This window comes from Leucoraja erinacea, chromosome 10, assembly GCF_028641065.1.
Source record: "Leucoraja erinacea ecotype New England chromosome 10, Leri_hhj_1, whole genome shotgun sequence".
In the NCBI taxonomy this organism is placed as follows: Eukaryota; Metazoa; Chordata; class Chondrichthyes; order Rajiformes; family Rajidae; genus Leucoraja; species Leucoraja erinaceus.
Window position 1 is genome coordinate 31,827,830 of NC_073386.1, and position 27,390 is coordinate 31,855,219.

A 27,390-nucleotide genomic window follows, 5' to 3' on the forward strand; every position below is an offset into this window, starting at 1 on the left:
ACCTCACAACTAATAACCAAAATTTTCCCAGCTATCGAGAGGGAGTGCTGCTTCCAAGTTTTTCTTTGACCGTGGCTATCTGCTACTGCCAGGTTTGGTTACACACCTCGGCCCCTTCTCACCAGAGCCCCAGCAACTTCAGGTAATCATACCTGATGGTGATGGGGAAGGATGAATGGTTGGGCCAGTTGACGAGGAGCATGGCCTCGTTCTTCCTGTAGTTTCCTCTGGCTCCTCAAACTCAAACTGGTTGCAGATGCTGATCAATCTGTGGACTGACTGAGGATCTGAGCAGAAGACGGTGACATCGCCCATGTACAGGACATTTTTGATCTGAGTGCCTCCGCTGCCTGGCAACGCCGCCCCTCATAACGATTTAAAACCCATTTTCTATCAAAAAAAGTCAGTCCTGAAATGTGCTCAGAAATGTGAGGTGGAGCACACTTCTTCTATGCTTTGTGGTTAAATGGTATCCACAAAGCTACAGGACTCATATGCACAGAGGTTTCTGGGCATGCACAGTGGAATCTATTACCAGCCAACATATGATTGAAGATTATTTTACCACAGATGAAGGTTACAATTAACTGAACCCATAACTTCTCCCCACAGATGCTGCCCATCCCGCTGAGTTACTCCGTCATTTTGTGTCTACCTAAAGAGTCCACATGTCCCTGTAAGGGCAAGAAACAGCGATGGTAAGATTAGGGAATTTTGGTTGACAAAGTAAATTGAAGATTGAATCAAAAATAAGAAGGAATAAGAAGGAACATATTTAGTGAGTCTTTTGGAGGCCATTCCCTCCAAAATAAGTATACCCTTTGGATACTGTTGGGGAGGGGTGTGAGGGTGGTGTATGAACAGTCAGGGGAGAGCAGCAATGGCAGTCAGATTGGTGGCATCAGGCCAGGTTCTGATGCACAGAGGGGAATAGTGAAGTCAGATAAACGATAGTGATAGGCGACTCATTAGTTAGGATGGCAGGCAGAAGTTTAAAGCTCTTGTAAGTTTTACTCATTATATAATTTTTTTTTACAAAATATCTGAAACCAAGTATGTTGCAAGTCTTTATTTTTTTACTGGAATACCTATCACGGATTTTCATTTGAAACTTCATTTTTTTCCAATTTATGAATCATTTTTGGTGAAGATGTAACAGATATTAGCGGATCAATGGTCAGCAATCATATTATCATTTATTGTGTGATGATGTTGTAATGTCAAAATGTTGATGAATGAATGGGCGGACAAACATTGCGAAAGGACTAATATCATTGATGTGGAGAGGCTTATTGACTGCATGTAATTTTCACAAATATTTAATAAATGGAGATTCTGTCAGTTTAAATGATTCATATTAGTGGGTACAGTATGAAATATGTTGCATTTAAGGGAGCCAAAAGAAACACAGTGTGGGTTTCATACTACTACCCCATTAAAATAGTCAACATTTCAAAGTAAATAATGCTGACAGAAAAAGTAGTGGGGATAGCGTGTTTTTAACAGTGCTGGTTCTGCGTGTTCTTCCCAAGACACATGGCACCACCATCTTTTGGGGGTGGATGGTTGCAGTTCCGGGTCCTTTTTCTTGATCCACCTGTACATGAAGACCATCGAGACCAGCAGTCCCATCCTCCATTCGTGGGCCCTATGAAAGTGAAAATCATCACAGTGAAATATTCTTCCACTAACTTGGACTGACATTGGACTGACTTGGACACCTGCAACCAAAAGGCAATGCGTAAGCTCATTTTCAACCAAGAACAGTGTAATTTTGGTCAGTATTTCTCCAAACATGAATTATGTTGTTGCGCACCGTGCATGACTATAATTAAGACATTATTATTTAAAATTAGTAAAATAACTATTGCTTGAGGAAGCATTATCAGAATAACAAAAGAATTAACTAATTATCTGATTACTCCATCTGCAAGAGTTTGGTAGTTAAAATTAAGGTTTGACATTAGGAAAAGCCAATTTGGATGGTCTTTTTAACTGGTGCATTCATGTACACCCGTTGCTGGCATCCAACAGCAGTCAGAGTTCAACAGTAGTCAGACAAATAATTGCAGCCATGGAAGTACAATTTATCTTTCCAGACATTAGAGTTCCCATTATTCCCAAGACTGGTCAGCCACTAACACGTTAACACCGTGTTAGTACATATCCCTGTTGCAGACCTACATCTGTTAAAAAAAACTTCATAAGCAAGTAAAATTAGATTTTTTTTAATGTTTTTTTTCAAATGGATTTCGAAGCAACCCACTTCAAATTAATTCAGAATGTAAATTGGTTCCTTAGTTGACAAGACATTAGGTCTTGAGTGCCATTGAAGTTAAAGGTAGAAAACCCGTACCCATACGGACCCTCACAATAAGCGAAGAGTAAATCTATAACAACGAAACACACTATAGGCTTAGATTATTAACCAAAAATTAAGTTTGGACATGCTAAAGAGTTAGGAAATTCTCCCAACATTGGGGGGGTCAAGGAAAGAACGTCCAGGTTGCCCCAATTTAAAAATACCAGGGGGAACTCAAGCCATTTAAAAGAGAAGACGGAGATGAGCGGGAAGAAGATTGGGAAACTTATAACTCAGAGAGTTGTGAGTCTAGAAAAGGTCTCTGCAGTCAGAGGAGACCACACCTGATGGTGTGCAGTTTTGGCCCCCTAGTTCTTCTTGCTATTGAGATTGCACTTTTACAAGGTTAGAGAGTCTAGATGGGGCTTGTATACTCTGGACTTTAGAAGGGTGAGGATTGAAACATATAAGATTATTAAGGGTTTGGACATGCTAGAGTCAGGGGATATGGGGAGAAGGCAGGAACGGGTACTTATTGTGGATGATCATTTCCATTGTGAGTCATGGAATTCTCTGCCTGAGGGTGCTGGCTCAAAGGAGCTAGATGGGGCTCTACTGCGGACTTATTGTACTATTGAAAGCCATATGAAGTATGAAGGTTAGGTAGCTAAGATATGAAATATGAAGGAAGCTAGCTAAGAATATAAAGGAGGATAGTAAAAGCATCTTGAGGTATGTGAAAAGAAAGAAAAAAAATAGTTAAGACAAATGTGGTCCCTTGAAGACAGAAACAGGTGAATTTATTATGGGGAACAAGGAAATGGTAGAAGAGTTGAACAGGTACTTTGGAAGAGGAAGACACAAACAATCTCCCAGATGTACTAGGGGACAGAGGACCTAGGGTGACGGAGGAACTGAAGGAAATTCACATTAGTAAGGAAATGGTGTTGGGTAGACTGATGGGACTAAAGGCTGATAAATCCCCAGGGCCTGATGGTCTGCATCTCAGGGTACTCAAGGAGGTGGCTCTCGAAATTGTGGACGCATTGGCGATCATTTTCCAATATTCTATAAATTCTGGAAAAGTTCCTGTGGATTGGAGGGTATCCCATTTTGCAAGAAAGGAGGGAGAGAGAAAGCACGGAATTATAGGCCAGTTAGCCTCACATTGGTGGTGGGGAATATGCTGGAGTCGATTATCAAAGATGAAATAGCGGCGCATTTGGATAGCAGTAACAGGATCGGTCCAAGTCAGCATGGATTTATGAAGGGGAAATCATGCTTGATAAATCTTCTGGAATTGTTTGAGGATGTAACAAGTAAATTGGACAAGGGAGAGCCAATGGATGTAGTGTATCTGTACTTTCAGAAAGCCTGTGAAAAGGTCCCACACAGGTGATTAGTGGGCAAAATTAGAGCATATGGTATTGGGGGTAGGGTGCTGACATGGATAGAAAATTGGATGGCAGACAGGAAACAAAGAGTAGGGATTAATGGGTCCCTTTCAGAATGTTCAGAATGGAAGGCAGTGACTAGTGGGGTGCCGCAAGGCTTGGTGCTGGGATCGCAACTATTTACAATGTGCATTAATGATTTAGGGGAACAAATTAAAATTAACAGGAGCAAATTTGCAGATGACACAAAGCTGGGTCGCAGTGTGAACTGTGAAGAGCATGCTATGAGGATGCAGAGTGTCTTGGACAGGTTGGGTGAGTGGGCAGATGCATGGCAGATGCAGTATAATGTGGATAAATGTGATGTTATACACTTTGGAGGCAAAAATGGGAAGGCAGATTATTATCTGAATGGTGTCAGGTTAGGAAAAGGGGAAGTACAACAAGACCTGGGTGTCCTCGAACATCAGGCATTGAAAGTAAACATACAAGCAGTGAAGAAAGCAAATGGCATGTTGGCCTTCATAAAGAGGAGTGGAGTATAGGAGCAAAGTGGTCCTTCTGCAGTTGTACAGGGCCCTAGTGAGACCGCACCTGGAGTATTGTGTGCATTTTTGGTCTCCTAATTTGTGGAAGGACATTCTTGCTATTGAGGGAGTGCAGCAGAGGTTCACAAGGTTAATTCCTGGGATAGTGGGACTGTCATATGATGAAAGAATAGAGCAACTGGGCTTGTATTCACTGGAATTTAGAAGGATGAGATTGGATCTTATAGAAACATATAAAATTATGAAGGGATTGGACACGCTTATTGCCGGAAACATGTTCCCGATGTTGGTGTGGTCCAGAACCAGGGGCCACAGTTTAAGAATAAGGAGTAGGCCATTTAGATGAGGAAAATCTTTTTCACCCAGAGAGTTGTGAATTTGTGGAATTATCTGCCTCAGAAGGCAGTGGAGGTCGCTTCACTGGATGCATTCAAAAGAGTTAGATAGAGCTCTTAGGGCTAGCGGAATAAAGGGAAGGCAGAGAAGGCAGGAACGGGATACTGATTGTGGATGATCAGCCATTGAATGGCGGTGCTGGCTCGAAGGGCCGAATGGTTTACTCCTGCACCTATTATCTATGTATCTATGTATCACTACTCACAAGAAGCACAATGCAATGCGCCATTGTATGCAGACGCCGAGAAGTGTGTTCAGCTCTGGCTGAACAATTTCTAATCTTGTGATGTGGACTCAATAAGAAGAGCAATGGGAATATGATAACTGCAATAGATGTACATCAGAGTATATTTTAAACAGTGTCTGAAACAGTTACAATGATCCTCATGTTACTTTTGATAATATTTTACCCTTTTCAAAAAACAAACTACTGGATGAACTCGGCAGGTCAGGCAGCACCTTTGGAGGGAATGGACAGACAATATTTGGGGTTAGAACCATTCTTACCCGTCCGTTTTGTTTCCTGACATGCTCTCCCTTCATAACCAGGCTCACAAATGCAGGTGCACTCGTTGTTATGGAGAAATGTTTCTCCATTGTGTTGACATGCAGGGCATCTGCAGCTATCAAACTCGGACATGTACTCCTCCACTGCTCTCTTTAAATGCTGTTGTTTAATGTCAACTGATTGAAGACTACTTCTCGACACCAACTCGTAAATAGGCAGGACCTGATGTATGCAACAAAAATTATGCGTTTAGAGTTGATCCAAAGTTAAACCATAGCTTCAGTCTATTTTAATGTTAATTTGTCTAATAACTTAAAAAACATTTTTGAACTTAATCAAAATCTAATCTAGTAAATTAGTAAGCACAATGAGCCATTGAATGTAAAAAGGCCATAAATTTGAGTAGAATGCCACCTTACTCTTGTCATATTTCCAACTTGTCACAGGCACATCTGCCATTAGTCCAACGCCCAACATTCGCCCAACATGTTCTTTGTTTCTCGTTTAGGTTCCTTACCAATAAAGCTTTTAATAAAAAGGTACCATTGCTGTTGTAAAATAGCTTTGTGACCAGCAACCAACTATTTACAAATATCTAACAATGCCAAGAACATGCAAATGTGAGAAAATACTCGGCTTTTCATTCAATAGGCAATAGACAATAGGTGCAGGAGTAGGCCATTCGGCCCTTCGAGCCAGTAATATGATCATGGCTGATCATCCCCAACCATATCACGTTCCTGCCTTCTCTCCATATCCCCTGACTCCGCTATCTTTAAGTGCCCTATCTAGCTCTCTCTTGAAAGTATCCAGGGAACCGGCCTCCACCGCCCTCTGAGGCAGAGAATTCCATAGACTCACAACTATGTGTGTGAAAAAGTGTTTCCTCATCTCCGTTCTAAATGGCTTACCCCTTATTCTTAAACTGTGGCCCCTGGTTTTGGACTACCCCAACACCGGGAACATGTTTCCTGCCTCTAGCATGTCCAATCCCTTAATAATCTTATATGTTTCAATAAGATTCCCTCATCCTTCTAAATTCCAGAGTATACAAGTCCAGCCACTCCATTCTCTCAGCATATGACAGTCCCGCCATCCCGGGAATTAACCTTGTAAACCTACGCTGCACTCCCCTGTAGGTTGATCGGCCTCTGTAAAATTCACTTGTTACTTGTAAAATTCCAGAACAAGGGGACACAGATTAAGGATAAGAGGGAAATCTTTTAGGACCAAGATGAGGAAAACATTTTTCACACAGAGAGTGGTGAATCTCTGGAATTCTCTGCCACAGATGGTAGTTGAGGCCAGTTCATTGGCTATATTTAAGAGGGAGTTAGATGTGGCCCTTGTGGCTAAAGGGATCAGGGGGTATGGAGAGAAGACAGGTACAGGATACTGAGTTGGATGATCAGCCATGATCATATTGAATGGCGGTGCAGGCTCGAAGGGCCGAATGGCCTACTCCTGCACCTATTTTCTATGTTTCTATGTTTCTACCTCTTGCTGCAAACCCAGGAAAGCTTATCATCTCCCCCTTCTTTCTGAGCAAGAGTATCATCCAGGAACTCATTGAGCAATATATGCTTTGAATACATTACACACAATATGCATGAGCTGGCAGAGCTGCTGCCTCACAGCGCCACCGGGTTTCAATCCTGATCTTGGGTGTTGGTTGTGTGGTGTTTGCATGATCTTCCTGTGCCCACGTGGGTTTCCTCCGGGTGATCCAGTCTCCTCCCACATCCCAAAGATGTAGGTTGATTACCCTCTGTAAAGTTATCCCTAGCGTGTAGAGAGTGAATGCGAAAGTGGAATAACATAGAACTAGTGTGAATGGGTGATCAATACAGTATACAATACTCCAGATGTGATCTCAACAGTGTCCCTATGTAAATGATGCATAATTTCCCTTCTAATATTCAATTGCCCATGCAATAAACAACAGCATTTTGTTAACTTTCTTGCTTACTTACTGTACCTGTATACTTACTTAAGGGTGGAATCTCTCTGCATCTCAGAGTGTTACAATCTACCCCAATTTAGATCATTTATTATTTAAAATATTATCCTACCACCATGAACAGTTTCATATTTTTCCACATTATACTCCAGTTACGAGATCTTTGCTCACTAACAAAATCTATCTGTACCCATTTGTGGTTTCATGCCCTCAGCGTATTTCAACATACGCCTTCAACGTATCTCAATCGTGGCTTGGTACGGCAACCTGAGCGTCAAAATAAATGTTTCCAAAGATCTTGTGAGGTAGGTTTGCCAAATATGTTGTAGTAACCAGGCCAACATTAAATGGCATTCACTGCTGCATCATGTAAGGTTAAAACAATTGCTGACTATATTATGAACCTTTAAAGTCAGGATTTAACTTGAAACTAGAATTGTTTCAAGTTTTTTTTTTTAGGTTTTTAGGTTGGGGCATGGAAACAGGCCGTTCGGCCCAATGAGTCTGTGCTGACCATCGTTCACCCATTGATATGAGCAATTAAGAAATTAATGCATCAAGTACGTATTAATTTTTAATAATATTTCAGTCAGTTAAGTAAATCTTAGTAAATCTAGTTCTTTGTTATCCCACTTTCTCATCCACCCCTTACACATCAAGGCAATTTTACAGAGGCCAATTAACCTACAAACCTGCATGTCACTGGCATATGGGAGGAAACCCACACAGTCTGAAGGAGAATGTGCAAACCACACACAGACAGTACCGAGGTCAGGATCGAACCTGGGTCTCTGGCTCTGTGAGGCAGCAACTATACTAGCTGTGCCATCGTGCCGCCTCAAGTGGCAATGGTTGACTTGATCCTTAACTTGGTTTAATCTTTCCCTTTCACTGTTCATGGTCATTTGTTTCTGCATTCTCCAGTAGTCTTGGTTAAAGCTTTTCCTTTGGGCTTACTGCTTTTCTAAATGTTTGTTTCAAGGGCATCATGACAGCTGCCTATCTCATTGTTATAAATCAGCCTTTATTATATTTATATCTTTGTGCTACTTGGCATGCAAAACCACCTACTTTCTCAAAGGATCTAAGATGCTAGTGCTCCTAAAGTGTTTCTCCAAGGAATAGCGTGACTGTAACAACCTTGTTCTGCCTGCACTCTATTCATGTTCCCATTTTGATTTCAATGCTTCAGGACTGTTTGGTGGAATTTTTTCTTCTATTCGTATCTTTGTTTCAACTTTTACTTTTCCAGTTATCTATCGATGTAGCTATGTTCCACTTGCATTTAAAAGAAATCCTCATATGTACCGGCCTCTAATAAAATGATTATTAAAAAAATCCTCAGACTTGTTCCTCAGTGTTTCAAAATGCTAACATAACCGTTCCTTTTCAATTTTGAAGCTCCTTGATGGTATATATGAGGTTCACGGTTTTAATTGCATGAGAGCATAATGCGGGGGGGGGGTGGGAGATTGCAACCTTCACGTGGTCCACTCTGTTTCAACGAATGCAATCAACCTGGCGTGCACAAACAAAAGATCAAACAGAACAAGTTATCTTACAAATTTAGGCTGTGCACGCCATACGCAAGAAGAAGAAGAAGCAAGATGGGATACTTTAATCATCTTAAATGCTCATTTAATTGTGTGAAGTCGAAGACGGTTTGCCTTTAGCTTTTAGAACACTATTGTACCTCAAAGTCAATGATTACTGGGGAGTATTTCAAGGATTTGCCCCATCTCCGATACATTGTGGCATCTGGTATTTTTTGATTTTGCATTCCATCAACAGATTTAGCATCTCCTCCTAGTATATGTGGAATGACATCCTCTATAAAACTTCGTGAACTGCTTGAGGCTAAATATTAATGAAAACATAATTATTTTTTCACAGAACATTTAACAATGCACAAATGAATATAAGTAGAATTAAATTAATACATCAAGTATTAATTTTGAATCATATTTCAAAGTCAGTCAAGTAAATCTTACCATAACCGAGTGAACATTTTCCACTCCCCTTTCCGCCTTCTGCAGAGACCGGAGTCTCCACAATTCTTTAGTTCACTCATCCCCTCCCATACAAACCATCCCATTCCCCAGGTACCTTCCCCTATCCCTATATATATTCCCTCGCCTCCATCCAGCGACCCCAGCAGTCCATCATGAAGCACAGAGCTTCATGTGCAGCTCCACTAACTTCATCCACTTCATCTGGTGTACCTGTTGTGGCCTCCTGTACATCAGCAAGACCAGGCGTAGACTCAGCAACCACTTCGCCGAACACGCACTTTGTCCGCCAAGGCCTACTGGATCTCCTGGTTACTAACCATTTTAACTTCTCTTTCCATACTGACCTTTCTGTCCTCGGCTCTTTCCATTGCCATAATGAGGCCTGGAGGAACAGCCCCTCATATGCTGCTTGGGTAACATAGAACCCAATGGTACAAGCATTAAATTCTCCAATTTAAGGTAATTACAAACCCCTACCCCGCTCCCCCTTCTTTCCCCAGACATGTATTACATTTACAAAAGGTTCTAATCTTAAACCTAGATTATTACGGGTGATTGAGGTTTGCGGATAACTGAGCAAGTATTTGTCTTAAAATTTTATTTTTTGCAGCACTTTAGTACAATATGTTTCCTGTTTAAGGATGCACTATTCAGGTTTCAGTACTGTTGTGCATTTTATTTTGTAATGAATACTAAATAACATAAATCACAGCTATTAAAACATAGCCAGCAATTATAATGTCTTCTGAAATCTATCATTATGATTCAATGTCTGTGTTTGCAGTTTACTTACGTGCTATAGTAGGGGATATCTTTATACATGTCTCAGACTTAAAAGTTGCCAAGTTCATGAGTACTCCCAATGATCCTGCAATGCAGAATCCAACTTGGAATGCAGTAACATCTTTAGGTAAATAAGAGAACAGGTTCTTAGATACAACTTCATTCATATCATGCTGCAAAAGTACCATAAGTTGTTATTCTTCACAAAGCTGCATTGAGTATCAGGCAATGCCACAGCACATAGGTAGGAACATAAACATTTATCTCATAGAATTTGAGGTAAAATAAGTCTGAAGAATAACTAAGTTGTTTGGTATTTTATATGTACCTTGCAAATCCATGAGTACTTCAGAAAAGTCTCTATTATCATTTTATATTCAACAATCTTGTACGTTGTTTTGAGATTGTCCAAAACATGTACCAAGTGCACTTTTGGTCCAATTTCGTGATCATGTTTTTACATAAAATGGTGCCTTCGGAAGGTAAAGGAAGAGACTTCATTTGCTGACTCAAAATGAGAAGATATAGAAAGAGTAAGGCAATCATGAAACAGAAAGAAATTGAGTCAGAAAGAGTTTGTCGTGGCAGATAGAGCAAAGAAAATCGGGATATAGCAAGGAAACTAAAACATGACAAGATCATTATAGGAAAGAAAGGAATAGAAGTTGAAATAAGTGAACGGTGATAAAATGAGAGATGGCAGTATAGTTGAATTACTTTTTTTAATTAATTAGCTCTGGGAGCATGTAAATTACTGAACTGAGTGGCTTCCTAGACCATTTCTAGAGGCAACTAGAAGTGAACCATATTAGTATGGGACTGGAATTATGTTTGTACCCTACCGAGGGCCACCTTGCTGATGCAGCTTCATTACAACACTCTCGGTCCTTCAGTCCAAAAGCTCAAATGTGCGGAGAACCCCAGCACTCTAAAAAAATACCAGTTCAAGTTACAGGCTGCTGTGCTGGAAGCCTAGCAGGAATCACTGCCTTCCAATGGCACTGGTTGCAGCAATGAATGGTCCATAGCTCAGTGTGCCAGGACCAGTGATGGGGAGGCCAGGGCATTCGCTTAGGGATAAGATGTTGGTCTCAAGCCTGTACTTTGGTCGACCAGTCATTACCAGAGATTGGCATCTCTGGCAGTCAAATTCCATTTACTCCATATGACCTAGCAGAATTTGACATCACAGATTACATTAACATATTTATCTGGATTAATTTCCATTTGCCACCACTTCGCCCAGTGTTCCATGATTTATGCCCCAATGTATGTCTAAATAACCTTCAACATTATCTACAAATACACCAATTTTCATGTGGTCTGCAAATTTCCTAATCATACATTGGCTGCATGAACCTTTAACAAGGTCCCACATGATAAGCTGATCCAGAAGGTTATGGCACAAGGCTTCCAAGGCATGTGGGTGAACTGGATCCGAAATTGCATGTGTAATAGGAGGCAGGGAATCATGGAGAACAGGTGCATTTCTGGATGGAAATCTGTAATGTGGTGTACTGGGGAGATCTGGGCTGAGATCTTTGTTGTTTGTGATAAATCGAAATTACTTGGATGCGAATGCATGGAGTACGATTAGTAAGTTTGCAGACCACACGAAAATTGGTGGATTTGTAGATAATGTTGAAGGTTATTTAGAGACACATTGGGACATAAATCACTGGAACACTGGGCAAAATGTTGGCAAATGGAAATTAATCCAGATAAATGTAAGTTCATATACTCTATGATGTCAAATTCTGCTAGGTGGTAGAGAGTAAATGGCATTTGATGCATTACTGCAGGAGTGACAGCTTAGAGCAGATATTTGTGCCAGGTTCCCAGCAAGAGGGAGAGGAGGGGTTCAGATCCTGACATCATTTCTTAATGTTCTTGTACAGACCAATAAAAGGGTTTAGGGAGCACACACTAAACTTTAATTGTCCTCAACTAATACAGTGGGTAATGCAGCCAGATATCCACTCATACCTTTATGTTGCACTGGCTGTAATGCAATCCATCCCTCCACAACACATAGATATGCAACTAATGTTAAGTAATTTTATCTAAAAGTAATTCCACATGCATTTTATTGAAGCAAGTATCAACTGCCACAAACCTGACTTTCGCAATACATTGTTATTCAGGACCGTGATGAACTCAAAAACACCTCCCATTTTTCCTGAAGCGTAGTAATGAGTACCATAATCCGCAATAAATTTGGAATACATTCCATAATTGTACTCATCTGGAAGTTTCATCAGGGATTCAGCCATGTCTTCATCCAAAATTAAATTAGATCTCCTCATTTTGAAGTGAGCAGTTTGAACTTTAGTTCGAACACGAACAAAAGTAACATCCTAAAAAATTGATGCCAATATTTTTGCCAAAATCAATTTTTCTTAAGATGCAACATAATATGTAATTATTGACTATAACTGTCTTTATTAACTAATCTGTCAGTGATTATAAAATATATTAACATTTCATTGCCTAATTCCAATCAGTTGCCTTCAGGCACGGAACTCTCTATCAAAATATGGGATGGGGGGGGACACAATTTTTTGGCTGCCGCGCGCGCATGCACACACTCATACACACATGCGCGAGGCTTCGGAGGCTAAATCCAGCGCTAAATGCAGCTCAACTCTGCCTGTCTCGCCGGGTTAACCTACAAGCCCTGACTGGACTGACGGGACACCAGTGCTGCTTCTCCGCACTGGCCATATTTCCCGCAAGCCCAGGCAGGTTAACCTGGCGGGACAGGCAGAGTTGAGCTGGGTTTAGCGCTGCTTCTCTGCGCTGGCTGTGGGCCTGGGGGAACAGCTCGCGTCTGACTCCCGAGCTCTCTGGCCACCCGTGGGGGGGGGAGGGGGCACTCGGGTGGGGACGGGGCAGCGCCGGAGACCCGGCCGGGATCGGTCCTGGCTGCGGATGAGGCGCAGGTCTGTGCCACGTCTCCCTCCTCCAATCATCGCACTCTATCCTCAGTCCCACCCCCCCACCTACTCCTCCCTTCTCCAATCATCGCGCTGAATCATCATGACCCGCCCCCATTGCCTGCTGACCGACATCTCTCTCGTCCAATCGGCGCCCTTGATCAGCAGTCCCACCACTGTCTCGCGGAAAGCGGAGATTTTTAAAATCCGGATGACAAAAACTTGGGGGAGATATCCCCCACCTCTCAAAACATGGGGGGGACACGTGTCCCCTCTGCCCCCCCCCCCCCCCCCCCCCCCCCCCCGGGTTTTCCAACCTATGGTTTCCTTTACTTAGTGAACTTGGTTAATGGCAGTGAAAATATTACAACAGTGAACAAACTCACTCACAGAGTAACAGATTAGTATTTGACACAAACATCCCCCCACTTTCAGGAAGTACTTGAGGCTAGCTCAGAAACTAGTTGTTGGTCACCACAACCAGCAGCACATGTAAAGGGTGAAACAACATTAACACAATCTCACAGATGAATGGTTTTGAAATCTTCGAGAGCTAAAATACCCATAGCTGGGATGCAATACACAATGCCATCTGGCTGCATAGTTGTAAATAGTTTTCAAAGCAATTCAGATGTGTGGCTTTTATAAGGATAGCACAATGGCGCAGCGCCACACTCAGGTTCGATCCTGACTACGGGTGCTGAATGTACGGGTGTGGACTGTACATTCTCACAGTGACCGTGTGGGTTTTCTCCGGGTGCTCCGGTTTCCTCTGACATTCCAAAGGCGTGCAGGTTTGTAGGTTAATTGGCTTCCATAAATTGGCCCTAGAGTCTAGGGTAGAGCTAGTGTGCCGGTGATCGTGGTAGGCATTGGCTCGGTGGGCCTGCTTCCACACTGTATCTCTAATCTAAACTAAACTAAACTAAACTAAACTGAACCTTTTGGGCAAATGCCTTCCATCCCGTGGGTGGTTCCATATATTAAACTGACATAAATTATTTCCATAGCAGTGATGTTTCCAGGAGCTTGCTAGTTCCAAAAGTTATGGGAATCATAGTGCGCATATACTGTATGACATAAAATGGACAATGTGGTCTGTGGACATTGTGGACAATATATAACTAATAGTATCCTGCATCTTATAATACACACAAAGTCATGAGGTGCATATTTTACATAAATGCACATCGTATATTGCTTTCTGACTTTCATGAACAGTGCTCTACACCTTATTTTAACTGCTTATGATTCTGCAAGGAAAATTGCAGTTTATATGCAGTTTATTTTGTGTGTCCTTTGCTCGTTTATTCACAGTTTACGTTCCACAAAACAGTCTAATGGAATCCAAATTGGAAATGTGGAAGAAAACAATAACTAAAGCACAGTAGAAAATGTTGGGTTATATTCGAGATTTCGGTTTAAATAGATTTACAGATATTATCTGCCATTTACTTACTTTCCCAACAAATCTGGTCAGATTGCGAGCAAAACCTACGTTGACTCCACCCTCAATCGTAAATTTAATATCTTCAACTTTTCTACTATATAGGACTGAAAGAGACAGATCGGTTTTCATAGCTGACAATAACTTGTTGACATCATTGTAGACCTCCACTGTAAACCCAGAATCAGCAAGTGCCTGTCAATAAAAGAGGTAAAAAATTGGAAGAGTTAAAAATAACAAATGGAAATTTTGCATCTCTGGCTCATATTTGGTAGATTCCAAAATGCCATTGCGCAGCTGAAATTAAAGTGGAGGCCAAACCCAAAGTCTAATATTATTAGTGTGATGACAAGTTTAGGAGCCCCTAAAATATCCAATCGAGAGGAAAAAAATCTACATTGCTCAGGTTTGATTTTTAGACACTATGCAATTTTTATTTTACCTGCAGATCATTTCTGAGCAATCTCAATGTAGGTAAAAAAGTCAATGTGCTGTCCACTTTAGCATGCCAGATTTTTCCCAGCACCATGCATATACCCTGTACCAAATTATGTCGTTGCATTACAAATGTCTGCCTGCTCCACATTCTACCAGCTTTGCATCAGTCTCAATAGAACTCGGAGCATGTTGGATTCATTTGATTATGTTTTTTTACAATGTAAAGGAAAACTCTGCTGCTATGGGGACAGATGACTGGGAAGTTTCACAATTCAATGCAGGTTGCTTAAGTACAGTGTGTGCTAAATATAAGTATATTTCCCAGCATTAACTGGCTGAATGAATGCTTCAGTAGCCGACCAGGGATTCCTCTCCAGAGCAACAATATTGAAAGAAGGCTGCAAAGTAAAATTATTTAATACAAACTAAAATACCTTATCCTCACTGCAGCCTTACCACCAACAATCAGAGGAGCGGGATCAGATAATGTGTATGTGTAATCTTCCTGTGTGGGTTCACCTCACTGATAACAACATGTGATAGAAAGATTCCCTGATCCAAGTCAGCCACATGAAGTAGATCGATATGAATCATTGGTTGATAGCAGCAACATTTTGAACTATAGTATGGAAAATTAACATACGAGATACGAGTGATGAACCAAAAACATTTAGCGGTGATGTCTGAGTTTATCTGGTGATACTGCTTTGGAGCAACCAGCGAAGTAATAACAAGTCTTTGCTTTGTTTCATATTTCAGAATCTATTTAGGAAGAGTTTGAATTGTAATTTTGATTTAGTGCTTACCTCAACCCGATATAGAAATAAGTTGTACGGTTTACGGAAGTATTTCTCATCGTCGTTATAGTAGAGATGTTCACACTCACTGTCATACCGCAGCTCCCTCCACTCCCCATTGTACACGTACTCACAGTATCCATTATATCCTTTATCTAAAACTCCTCTTCCAATCTCATTTGTTAAGATGTTATAACTTTAAAAAGAAGAAAAAAAACATGTGAAAACAAACAATGCTTTCTCTACAAATTAAGTCGGCAAATTGTGTTTATTGTCATGTCCATATGGATGGTGAGGTAAAGGTGCAATGAAAAGCTTGCTAGCAGCAGCATCAGTTTCCAATGAGTATAAAGCTCTAACATTAGACACTGCTGGCAGTGCTGAGATTTGCTAAGTGGCACATTTCTAAACTGGCAATATCTATGTTGAATTAGTGCCATGTTTTGTGAAGATTCTGAACCAAGAGCTCAGGTGGGGGCAGTTCAGAATGTGAAAGAAATAGTAGAAATCAATATTGCTAGATAGCAAAAATGATGTAGATAGCTAGTGATACCAAAGACAAAGTCAGAATGGGGAAAATTGGTTTAAAAAAAACCGAAGACCTTTAGGCTGTTTATTTGAATGTAATGAGGATTTGTAATGAAATGAAGGAATTAATGGCACAAATAGATATGATCCAATTACTATTACAGAAAAATAAAATTAGACGAGACCTAGAATTGAAGGTGATTATTCCAGTGCACATTTCAGAAGGATAGGCAACTTTATCTTGATGACCTGAATGAATGGTCTGTGTGTACTGAAGCTAAGTTTTCTGATGATAAGTAGGCAAGTTGGGACGAGGGCAGAAAGAGCTTGCAAAGATATATATGGCACATTTATGAGCATATTCAGTGATATTGACAGACAAGCAGAGGTACGTAATGGGTACACAAAAAAGCTGGAGAAACTCAGCGGGTGCAGCAGCATCTATGTAGCGAATGAAATAGGCAACGTTTCGGGCCGAAACCCTTCTTCAGACGTAATGGGTACCAGATTGGACAACACTCCAATTGCTCCTTATCAAAATGATCAATTGACTATGGTTTTAAACTCTCTGCTAACTGATTCCCTGTTGTTAGCAACTTAGATTAAAATTAACAACATACCATTGATCTACTGGACAGAAAGTTCTGTGTGACACCTAAGACTCGGATGCTACAAAAAAAAGCAAGTGACCCAGATAATAGGATGAGGGCTGTGGACCAAAAAGATGAACTAAAGATGGGCAGCACAGGGGCACAGCTGGTGGAGCTGCTCACTCACAGTGCAAGAGATCCAACTTCAATCCTGACCTCAAGTGCTGTCTGTGTGGAGTTTGCGCATTCTCCCTATGACCACGTGGGCTTCCTCTGGATGCTCCAATTTTCTCCCCCATCTCAAAGACGTGCACGTTTGTGGGTTAATTAGCCTCTAATAATTGCCATTCGGGTGCAGGAAGTGGATGAGAAAATGGGATAAGATAGAACTGGTTAACTAAAGATAAAACCTATTATTAACATAGCCTACCTGTTCATTAATGTTTGTATACTGGGAATTGGAAACAAATCACTGCAGAAAGTTTGTATCTCATTTGGACCACCAAGCTCACAGGTTTCTTCATCAGAACTATCTTCACAATCTCTCTCACCATTGCATAGTAAACGTCTTTTAATGCACCGACCTATAAAATATTTAACATTAATTTGACATGTTGATAATTATAGTTACTTCACAGAATACCTAGTGTTTTTAAAAGCAAAATCAAGAAACATCTAATCCATACTTTTTGAATAAAATATATTAAACTTGAATAATATAGGAAGAGAAAATGATATTTAACATTATCATGCACTCTGTTCTTATTTGAGTGTCTCTCACAGTTGTAAAACAACATAGATTCATTCTTATTTCCTAAAATGAAAAGTAAGTTAAATAATAAGAAAATAGTCAATACCGGACATTGAAAATTTGAATGGTTTAGCAAAGGAACATATTCTTTGAGACACAATTGCTACTGTTTGAACAATGTAACTTTATTCTCCATGAATAATGTTACCATAGGAGTGAAGAGCAAATGGTAATGGGTGAAATAACAAGAGGTGGGATATCAGGATGCCACTGGTGCCACTGCCTCAGGCAAAATCCAGAACATGTTGTGGTACTGAGCAATAGTAGACAATCTAAATAACTGCTTCATCCAAATACCTAACACTGACAATCACACATTTGGAAACCAGGGGGAAGAAATTTAAAAATGCAACCTGCCTAGGATTACTATCTCAATGTGTCTTGTGATCACAGGTACTCTTCGTTAGTGATCTCTCGGCAAAGATATAGGTAGTTTAGTAAATTGATGAATTAACAATTAACATAAGATGACTATATTCTGAATATTTGAATCTTGTCTCAAATTATTATTCACAGTTACTTGCCTAAACTGCATTGAAATCGATCACCACAGGTATTTGTTGGTACACATTCTTCAGACGTTTGGCAGATAACTTCTTCCCAAAGGGATCCAATACATGGGCTACCACCAAATATGGTCGGCCTCTGCAGATTCCTAAATCTGAACTTTATCACAACACAGATATGTTAATAACCAGCCCTGGACCTGCGTAAAGAATATACATTACAAGGCAATATATATCACAAATGTATTTAATTTTTAAAGTATAATTCCGATGTCCCTGCTTTACTCTCCACTTAAATATTGACACAATGCATTCTAACAACCATTTTATGAATGTTTATGTCGATATAAAAATATCCACAGTTCAAACACCCACTGACTCTCATGGCTATCTAAACTACACTTCTTCCCACCCTGCTTCCTGTAAGGACTCCATCCCCTACTCCCAATTCCTCCGTCTACGCCACATCTGCTCCTAGGATGCGGTGTTCCACCCCAGGGCATCGGAAATGTCCTCATTCTTCAGGGAACATGGGTTCCCATCCCCCACCATAGATGAGGTTCTCACCAGGGTCTCTTCAGTACCCCGCAACATTGCTCTCTCTCCCCATCCCCGCATTCGGAACAAGGGCAGAGCCCCCCTAGTCCTCACCTTCCACCCCACTTGCCGTCACATACAACAAATAGTCCTCCATCATTTTCACCACCTCCAACGTGACCCCACCACATCATGCCATCTCCCCCCCTGTCTGTTTTCTGCAAAGACCGCTCCCTCCATAACTTCCATGTCAATTCTTCCCTTCCCACCCGCACCACCCCCTCCCCAGGCAACCGCAAGAGATGCTACACATGTCGCTTTACCTCCCCCGTCGACTCCATTCAAGGACCCAAACAGTCGTTCCAGGTGCGACAGAGGTTTACCTGCACCTCCTCCAACCATATGCACGTATGGCTATCTAGTTCAGTTGGTGTGAAAGACTCTAGTTCAGTTGGTGTGGATATGGATATGTAGTAACTGAATAAACATCACTGCTGCCATCTCTGGGTGTTACAATTATGATATTGAGCGGGAACCATGAGGTGTTGCAGCTCAAACTGGTATAACTGGGTTAATTGTTCATTGTGATTCCAATGCACATTTTACATTGCATTGAAACAAGGAACTGCAGGTGCTGGTTTACACAAAGGATACAAAGTGCTGGAGTAACTCAGCGGGTCAGGCAGCATCTCTGGATAGGTGACGTTTTGGGTCAGGACGCATCTTCAGACATCCCAAGTATGAATTCGAATTTTGGCTCAAAATAGTGATTTGGATATAGTAACATTCTGTAGGGGGAAAGGGGGGAGGGGGGAGAGAAAGCTGGGGGAGTAGAGAGGCAAGGCAAAGCATGGGAGGTAATATGTAGACACAGCTGAGGGGAGGGGGTTGATACTCAGATGGTTGGAACAAAGGTTAGAGAATATAGCAAAAGGTATGAGACCGAAGGATTGAGGAGTTGTAAATAGTGAAGGCAGAGTAAGTGATGCAGGAGGAGGGGCAGGGGAAAAAAGGTGTGAGTCCAGGTGAGGCACAGGGAATGGAGGAGAGTAAAGGAACACTTCTTCAGTGACTTCAAAACACACGAGGTCGCAGGGAAAATGTGCAAATCCTGCACGGACAACACCTGAGGTCAGGATCGAACCCAGATCACTAGCACTGTGAGGCAGCAGCTCTACCAGCTGTGCCACTGTGTAATGCTCATTCTCTGTGTAGTCCACAAGCCAAAAACATCCTGAACTATTTATAATCAGAAATCCAGGATAGTTTGTTTAAAACCCGCATTAATCTATTATGAGAACTCGGTATTGTAATAAAAAGATGACAATTTTTTGTGCACACGACTTCACAATAACTGGACAGGTGTTAACAGTTTCAGTAAAGCGCCAGTTCTCATATGTAAATTATAGATCTCATTTAACATTTTATCTGTCCAAGTGAAAAACTTCATGCAAATTTTATCTTACAAGAGATAACATTCGTAACAGATGTCTGAATAAATACAGTTCTTGGCAGATGCAGGCTATTAGGAAATCATGTGGGTTTACTGAGATTTATTAAACTAGTTCAGAAAGAATAATATTGACTGCAAATTTCCTGTTGCACTTTATTACTGTCGAGAGACATTGCTTTGTATTTAATTTTAAGGTATTCTTTCCTAGATCCCTCAAAATTGGAATTTTATATCTCCCCCAATCTCCTGAAATATATGGAGATATTTAAAATTCATATGGTGTCAAAGAACTTCTGCCTTAACTTATTTTCTCTTTTATATTTGGCAATATTGGTTGTGTCCAACATGTTGGACCTGGGTATTGAACTAATTTTTTCAGCACAATAAAGTAATTGGGTTAGACACAAAAAGCTAGAGTAACTCAGCGGGTCAGGCAGCATCTCTGGAGAGAAGGAATGGGTGACGTTTCGGATCAAAACCTTTCTTCAGAATTGGGTCACTGTAGCTCCCTCTAATTCAACTTCCAATCATAGTCATGATATACCAGAAATTATAATGATAAACATCTAATGGTATTTCAAATCTCTGTTCGCCTTCCCAATTTATTGAAAAGGAATAAAGTAGTCATATCGTAGATTAGCAACATGGTCAGTAATGATAAAAAAAATATTCTGATCATTACTAGACAAACTTTACTTTGTTTTTCAGCCTTAATAACTGTTTTCACAGTCTTGCAATTAAAACAATTCTAAAATTATAACACATTCTTGAAATGATTTCAGATTTTACTGCACAACCAGAAAAAAAAAAATGATATTAGAACAAAAAACAGTAGAGCACCAGAACAGGCCCTTTGGGTCACAATGTCTTTTCCGACATGATGTCAAGACTAACTCCTCTGACTGCATATAAACCATCTCCCTCCATTCCCTACATATCCATGTGTTGATCCAAAAGTCTCTTAAATGCTGCTGTTTGCCTCCACCACCAACCTGCCAGTGCGTTCCTTGCATTCACCTTCCTCTGTGTAAAAACTTGCCCCGCATTTCTACTTAAAAATTTACTCCGGTCGCCTTAAAGCTATGCCCTCTATAATTCAATATTACCATTCTGGGGAAAAGGTTCTGAATGTCTACCCTGTCTATGCTTTTCATAATTTTAAATACTTCTAACAGGTCTTCCTTGAACGTTTGGCATTCCAGAGAAAACAATCCAAGTCTGTCCAACCTCTCTGTAGCTAATAACCTCTGATCCAGGTACTATTTTGGTGAACCTCCTTTGCACACTTTCCAAAGCCTCCACATACGACCTGCATCAGGAACTGCACGCAACACGCCAAACGCGAGCTACCCAATGTGCTATAAAGCTGCATCATTACTTCCTGACTCTTGTACTTAATGCTCCAACCTATGAAAGAAAGCAGACCATATGTATTTTTTACCACTCTTTCTACTTGTATTCCCTCTTTCAGGAAGTTATGGACTTTGACCTCAAGATCCCTCTGTATATCAAGGCTGTTAAGGGTCGTGTGTTAATTGTATGTTTTCCCATTACATTTGACCCCCCAAAGTGCAACAGCACACACTTGCTTGGTTTAATCTCTATTTGCCATTTCTCTGCTCATTTCTGTAGTTGAACTATATCCTGCTGCATACTTTGACAGCCTTCCTCACAGTCAGTGATACCAACAATTTTGGTGTCATATGTAAACATACTAATCAACCCATCTATGTTTACATCAAAGTCATTTATATATACAACAAAAAACCAGCACAAATCTCTGCGGAACTCCACTGGTCATAGATCTCTATCCTGAATACTGTCCTTGCCTTCTCTTAGTAAGTTAGTTATGAACAGTTTTTAAGTGCCTTTGATATGATTCCTCATGGTAGGCTGCTCTGGAAGTGAGATTGGATGGGATCCAGGGAGAGCTGGCTGACTGAATAGAGAATTGGCTTCAAGTAAGGAAGCAGAGGGTGATGGTGGAAGGTTGTTTTTCAGACTGGAGGCCTGCAACTAGTGGTGCACCGCAGGGGTTGGTGCTGGGCCCATTGCTGTTTAATATTAAAGATTTGGATGAGAATGTATAGGGCATGACTAATAAGTTTGCAGATGACACACGAATGTGGGTGGCTTCATAGATAGCAAAATTGCAGCAGGATCTTGATCAGGTGTGCAGTGGGCAGAGGAATGCTTAATGGAATTTAATACAGATAAGTGCAAGGTGTTGCATTTTGGGATATCAAAGCAGGGCAGAAACTTCACATGCTCAGTGGCAGTGCTCAGGGGAATATTGTAGAGCATAGGGATCTGGGAGTGCGGGTACATCATTTCTTAAAAGTGACGTCACAGGCAGATAGGGTGGTCAAAAAGGCTTTTGGCACAATGGCCTTCATAGTTAGAGTATTGGTATTAAATGTTGGGATGTTATATTACAGTTATATAAGACATTGGTGAGGCCACATTTGGAATATTGTCTTCAGTTTTGGTCACCTCCCAAAAGGAAGGATATTATCAAGATGGAAAAGGTCCAGAAAAGATTCATGAGGATGTTGGCAGGACTTGTGGGCCTGAGCTACAGGGAGAGATTGAGCAGGCCAGGATTTTATTCCTTGGAGTGCAGGAGGATGAGGGACAATCTTATAGATAAATATAAGACCATGAGGTGAATAGATAAGGTAAATGCACAAGAGTATTTTATCCAGAGTAAGGGAATCAAGAACCAGAGGACATAGGTGAGAGAGGAAAGATTTAATAGGAACCTGAGGGCAACTTTCTCACAAAAAAGATGGTGGGTATATGGAACGAGCTATTTGCTCGTAGGTGAGGCAGGTAATGTTATAACAATTAAAAGACATTTGAACAGATACATGGATACGATAGGTTTAGAGGTATATGGGCCAGCACAGGCAAGTGGGACGAGTGTAGATGGTGCATGTTGGCCGGCATGGGAAAGTTGGGACGAAGGACCTGTTTCCATACTATGGCTCTGTTTGACCTGGTAATTCCATCATTTACTTTTTTACTTTCAACTTTGCAACTGTATCCTTTAACTTCAATGTTGATTATTTTAATAGCCAAGAATTAACTGTCCATTTCTTGTGAAATCATACCTTTGTTGTTTCACAGGGAGAACACTCAGTCCACGCAGCCCACTGACCAAGCTGACAGTCGAGTGGGACTACACTTCGGATCTTTCGGCCAGATCGATAAATGTAGGAATATTCGGAACTGTATGAAGTAAATAAATTTGTTCAAAATGGATAACATATTATTTCTGTTCAAAAGCAAGTTATTTATCTATTTTTAACAGCAGTTATATGATTGTGAGGGATATTGCAGCATTCTTTGTGTCCAGGCTATTTTGCAGGGAATTTAAGTATTGGGATCTCCCTCCAGAAAGTGTTATAATGGTAATGAAAAGTATGAGGGTACAGCAGGAAACTGTTCCACATTATAGAGATATCCAAAACAAGAAGACAGACACAAAAAGCTGGAGTTACTCAGTAGGTTAGACAGCATCTGTGGAGAAAAGGAATAGGTAATGTTTCGGGTTGAGACCCGTATTCAGACTTAAAACGAGAGATCTAAGATTAAGAATAAATTAGCCCAAGCGGATTTGATTCTTGGGGTGATTGTAATTTGGAATTCATTGCCTGTGAGGTGTAGGCAGGTACATTTAAAACAAACATTTAAAAAGTATCTGGACGAGCACAGGAAGGTTTAGAAAACCATTGATCAAGGTAAATGAGACTCATGTGAATGGGTACTTGATAGTCAATATGGTCATGGTCGGCTGAAGGGTCTGTTTCTGTATTTAATTTTAGTTTCGTTTAGAGATACAGCATAGAAACAGGCCCTTCGGCCCACCCATATCGCACCGACCAGCAATCCCCACACATTAGCACTATCCTACACACACTGGGGGCAATTTTACATATTTACCAAGACAATTAACCTACAAACCTGTATGTCTTTGGAGTGTGGGAGAAAACCGAAGATCTCGGAGGAAATCCACGCAGATCATGAGGAAAATGTACAAACTCCATACAGACCAAGCGCCCGTAGTCAGGATCGAACTCAGGCCTCTGGCACTGTAAGACAGCAACTCTACTTCTGCGCCACCGTGCCGTGCCTTGCTGTATGGCTCTATGATTCTATGACCATTACAGATGGTCATGAAGACTTGGGAATAGAAACATTCCCTCCTGAATGCTAGTGCTAAATACACAACATAGTAGCAGCTAAGTGTTGAACTTGTTTCTGAGACACCCTCAATGTAGACTAACCCATCAGTCTGCCAATCTTCAACAGCATGATGGATAGGAGTCCTCAACAGTGCAAACAAGTTGCACTACCTCAGTCATAATCATCTCATGATGCTCCATTTGAGTTCCACCAGATCCCATGACGCCCTGGGTACAAAGTCAACATAGCTGGATTCCTGAGGTGAAGTGCGAATGACTGCAAAGCAGCATTTGGGATCACTTGAAAAACTGAAGTCTTTGTGATCAAGAGGAAATCTCCCCTCTGATCAAATATAACAAGAAAAGCCCTTGATTGGTGGAGGCTAATCATCCCAGTCCCAGAACATTCCCCTGGGATCTCCTTGGGACAGAGTACAAACCATAGCCATTTTAGCTCCTTCCTATTTTGCAATCTCTGTGCAATTAAATAATAATTTGCTTTCCCATTCTTCCTTGCAAAGTGAATAATTGCACATTTTTCACACATTATGCTCCATCTGTCAACTCTTGAACATTTGTTTAACATATTGATGTCCATTTACAGGCTCTGTGTCCTTTTCACAACTTTGTAACCCACCTATCATCAGCAAGTTCTCTCATAATATATTTGGTGCTTTCATCCAAGTCAGATTTTAAATAGTTAAGCCCCCACTAATGATCCATATTATATCCCACTAGTTACTGACTGCCAGAATAAACAGAACCTATTTATTCTAACTCACTGACCACCAATTTAAACATTCAACCCTTCCATCATCACCACATTTTGCCTGTAACCTGCATCAGCATCACCCTAGAAGATGCACAGTAGTACTCACTTTCTTCAACAGCATCTTCTAAGTCCACCGCCTCTACCAGCAACAAACACTAAGGCAGGAAATGCAAGGAAATACTACCATTTCCATGTATCTACCTAGTCCCAAACCATCTAGACTTGGTAATATACAGAGCAGTTCTTTGTAATTTCAGGATTAAAAACCCTGCAACTCCCTAACCAATGGCATTATTGGAACACCTTCAGTTCAAGGATTCTAGCTGAATATATATCACTGGCATATCCTCAAGGACAATTAGAGAAGGCCTTATGCATTGGCTTCACCAGTAATGCCCACATCGTGAGAATGACTGGAAAGAAATAAAGGTTTGAGGCGATGTCAGCTTTGCACGCAATTGGTAATTGAGAAGGCATGGTGAGGAATGTTGACAGCAGCAGAATAGAACTGGTGAAAGATGAGATCTCAATCCAAGGGCAAGGTACCTCATAGGCAAACAGGGGCACGAGAAGTGTGTATTAGGTCCAGTTAGGTGGATGAGCTCCAGCTTACCAATGTACTGGAGAAATAACCAGTAATAGGTTATGCTAGAGAAACTAGGGAAGTATGGCTTAAGAATTTAAAAATGGCTGGGTTATCTTTTTATGCCTGGAGAATCATGAAATTGGGCAAATAAATTGGGAAGAGGAGAGCAGATGTGGACTGTGCCAGTTTTCATTCAGCTAGATATCTCAGAAAAAGACAGCTGTTTTACCATGTTGAGCATCCAATATGGAGAATGGAGGAAGTGCAGTCATGCTCGTTCAGTTAACGCATGAAAATGGAGCAGAGTGATCCTCGTGATTTTAAGTTCCTGCACTCTTAGTTACAAGGAAGTTGGATCCAGGCACACCAGAGGACAAAGACATATGATCTTAAACATTATCAGATCATAAACATGCAATGCAATTTCACATATCTTGCATAGCAATCCAGCATCTTTTTTATTAGGTTACATACTTTTAAATCCAAACCATAAATATCATAGCTATAATTTAAATCACTCAGTTTTATCAAAGAGAGAAACACAAACCTGTTGTTGATCTGGTGTAAATCGACAAAATTAATAAAAAGCAATAAGCATGCAAAAGATGAGAGGAAACTCATCAGTAAATTCATTCTTTGTGCTGAAAAATTAACTAGCCTTGAGAAAATAAGAAAATTACAGTCTGTTCAATCCACTAGTTATTGTACCAAAAATGTGAGATGTTGCAATTTTCCAGTGTTGCAAGACTGGGGGCTGCTGATTGGTTTGGGGGGCATGGGCTGTGGAGGTGAAATTGTGCTCGACAAACTAAAAGGCTAAACAAATAACTTTTTTATTGAATGATTAACAGCAATTCAGTAAATTCAGAAATAAATCTTTGGCTCAGTTCTCCATTTTAAGTTTATTACAAAACTTTGAGCAAATACAATTCCTTGCAATACTTCATTTAACTTTTCCGAAGCTAATATAGTTAATAATTAGTCTAGTATATTTAAAATGACCATGTCCCTCATAAACAATTTCCAAATGACATTATTGTTTGAGTATTTTCCAAAACAAAATAGATCATGCTCCTTACCCCTAATCATGTTTTCATTAAAGGTTTGCAAAAGGAATGACTTTTCAATTTGTCTGCTATGTACATGAAAGATTTGATGCAATCTTCTACACGTTTGTCAGGCAATCGTAAGATCTCTTCAATTCCAAGGACCGGTGGGAGGATAATGAAGGAAATTGAACAGACTGTTAGTAAGAAGGAGCTAAGGCCCTCCAGGGGTAATTTTCACCTTCATTTGCTTGAGGAATAGGCAATATAGATGAATATCAAAAAGACTGACAATCAGTGTGGGATAACTCCAGCACCTGGCATGAAGTGAGCATCATATTCTGTGATTACAAAGATCTTGATGTAAATATCAACTTGGTCAATCTTTTTCTTAATTTCATCACATCAACATCAATACATATTACTCAGGTTTCCTGCTACTTGTTTAGTTATCCACTTACTTTCTCTGCATTAAAAATAAAGTGAACATCATATTCAGTGATTAGAAACAACTAAAGATTCTGAATAATATTCAACTTGATCAATCTCTTTATTATATTACTTTGATCAAAAACATTACATATTACTTACCATACGTTTTCTACAAGTTGTTCAGTAGTATATTTTCTTTCTCTGTGGTAAAAATACTATGTGACTAAAATGAAGAATACATTTCCCAGGATATTCATTGGCACCTACAGAGGTATGGCAAATGGTCTTTGTGGGGTAGGATACCAGATATGATGGCTTCTTGCACAAGATCACAAACTTTAGTTGACATTGAATGATCCTACACATTTGACCACAGAAATAGCATAAAAGATCATTGCACAGGGATGTCATAATTAGGTCA

At 40.5% G+C, this 27,390-nt stretch overlaps 1 protein-coding gene across 1 annotated transcript; it reads right to left on the reverse strand.

Annotated features, from left to right (window-relative positions):
- Positions 1-1,054: 1,054 nt before the first annotated feature.
- LOC129700984 (complement component C8 alpha chain-like) lies at positions 1,055-26,223 on the reverse strand. The gene is made up of 11 exons (XM_055641865.1): positions 26,039-26,223; positions 23,060-23,177; positions 17,975-18,116; positions 17,070-17,223; positions 15,531-15,717; positions 14,299-14,481; positions 12,020-12,260; positions 9,914-10,024; positions 8,802-8,965; positions 5,148-5,370; positions 1,055-1,648 (listed from the first exon to the last, which is right to left on the reverse strand). The coding sequence occupies exons 1-11, from the start codon at positions 26,122-26,124 to the stop codon at positions 1,500-1,502; spliced, it is 1,758 nt and encodes a 585-aa protein (XP_055497840.1). The 5' UTR covers positions 26,125-26,223; the 3' UTR covers positions 1,055-1,499.
- Between the last annotated feature and the right edge of the window lie 1,167 nt (positions 26,224-27,390).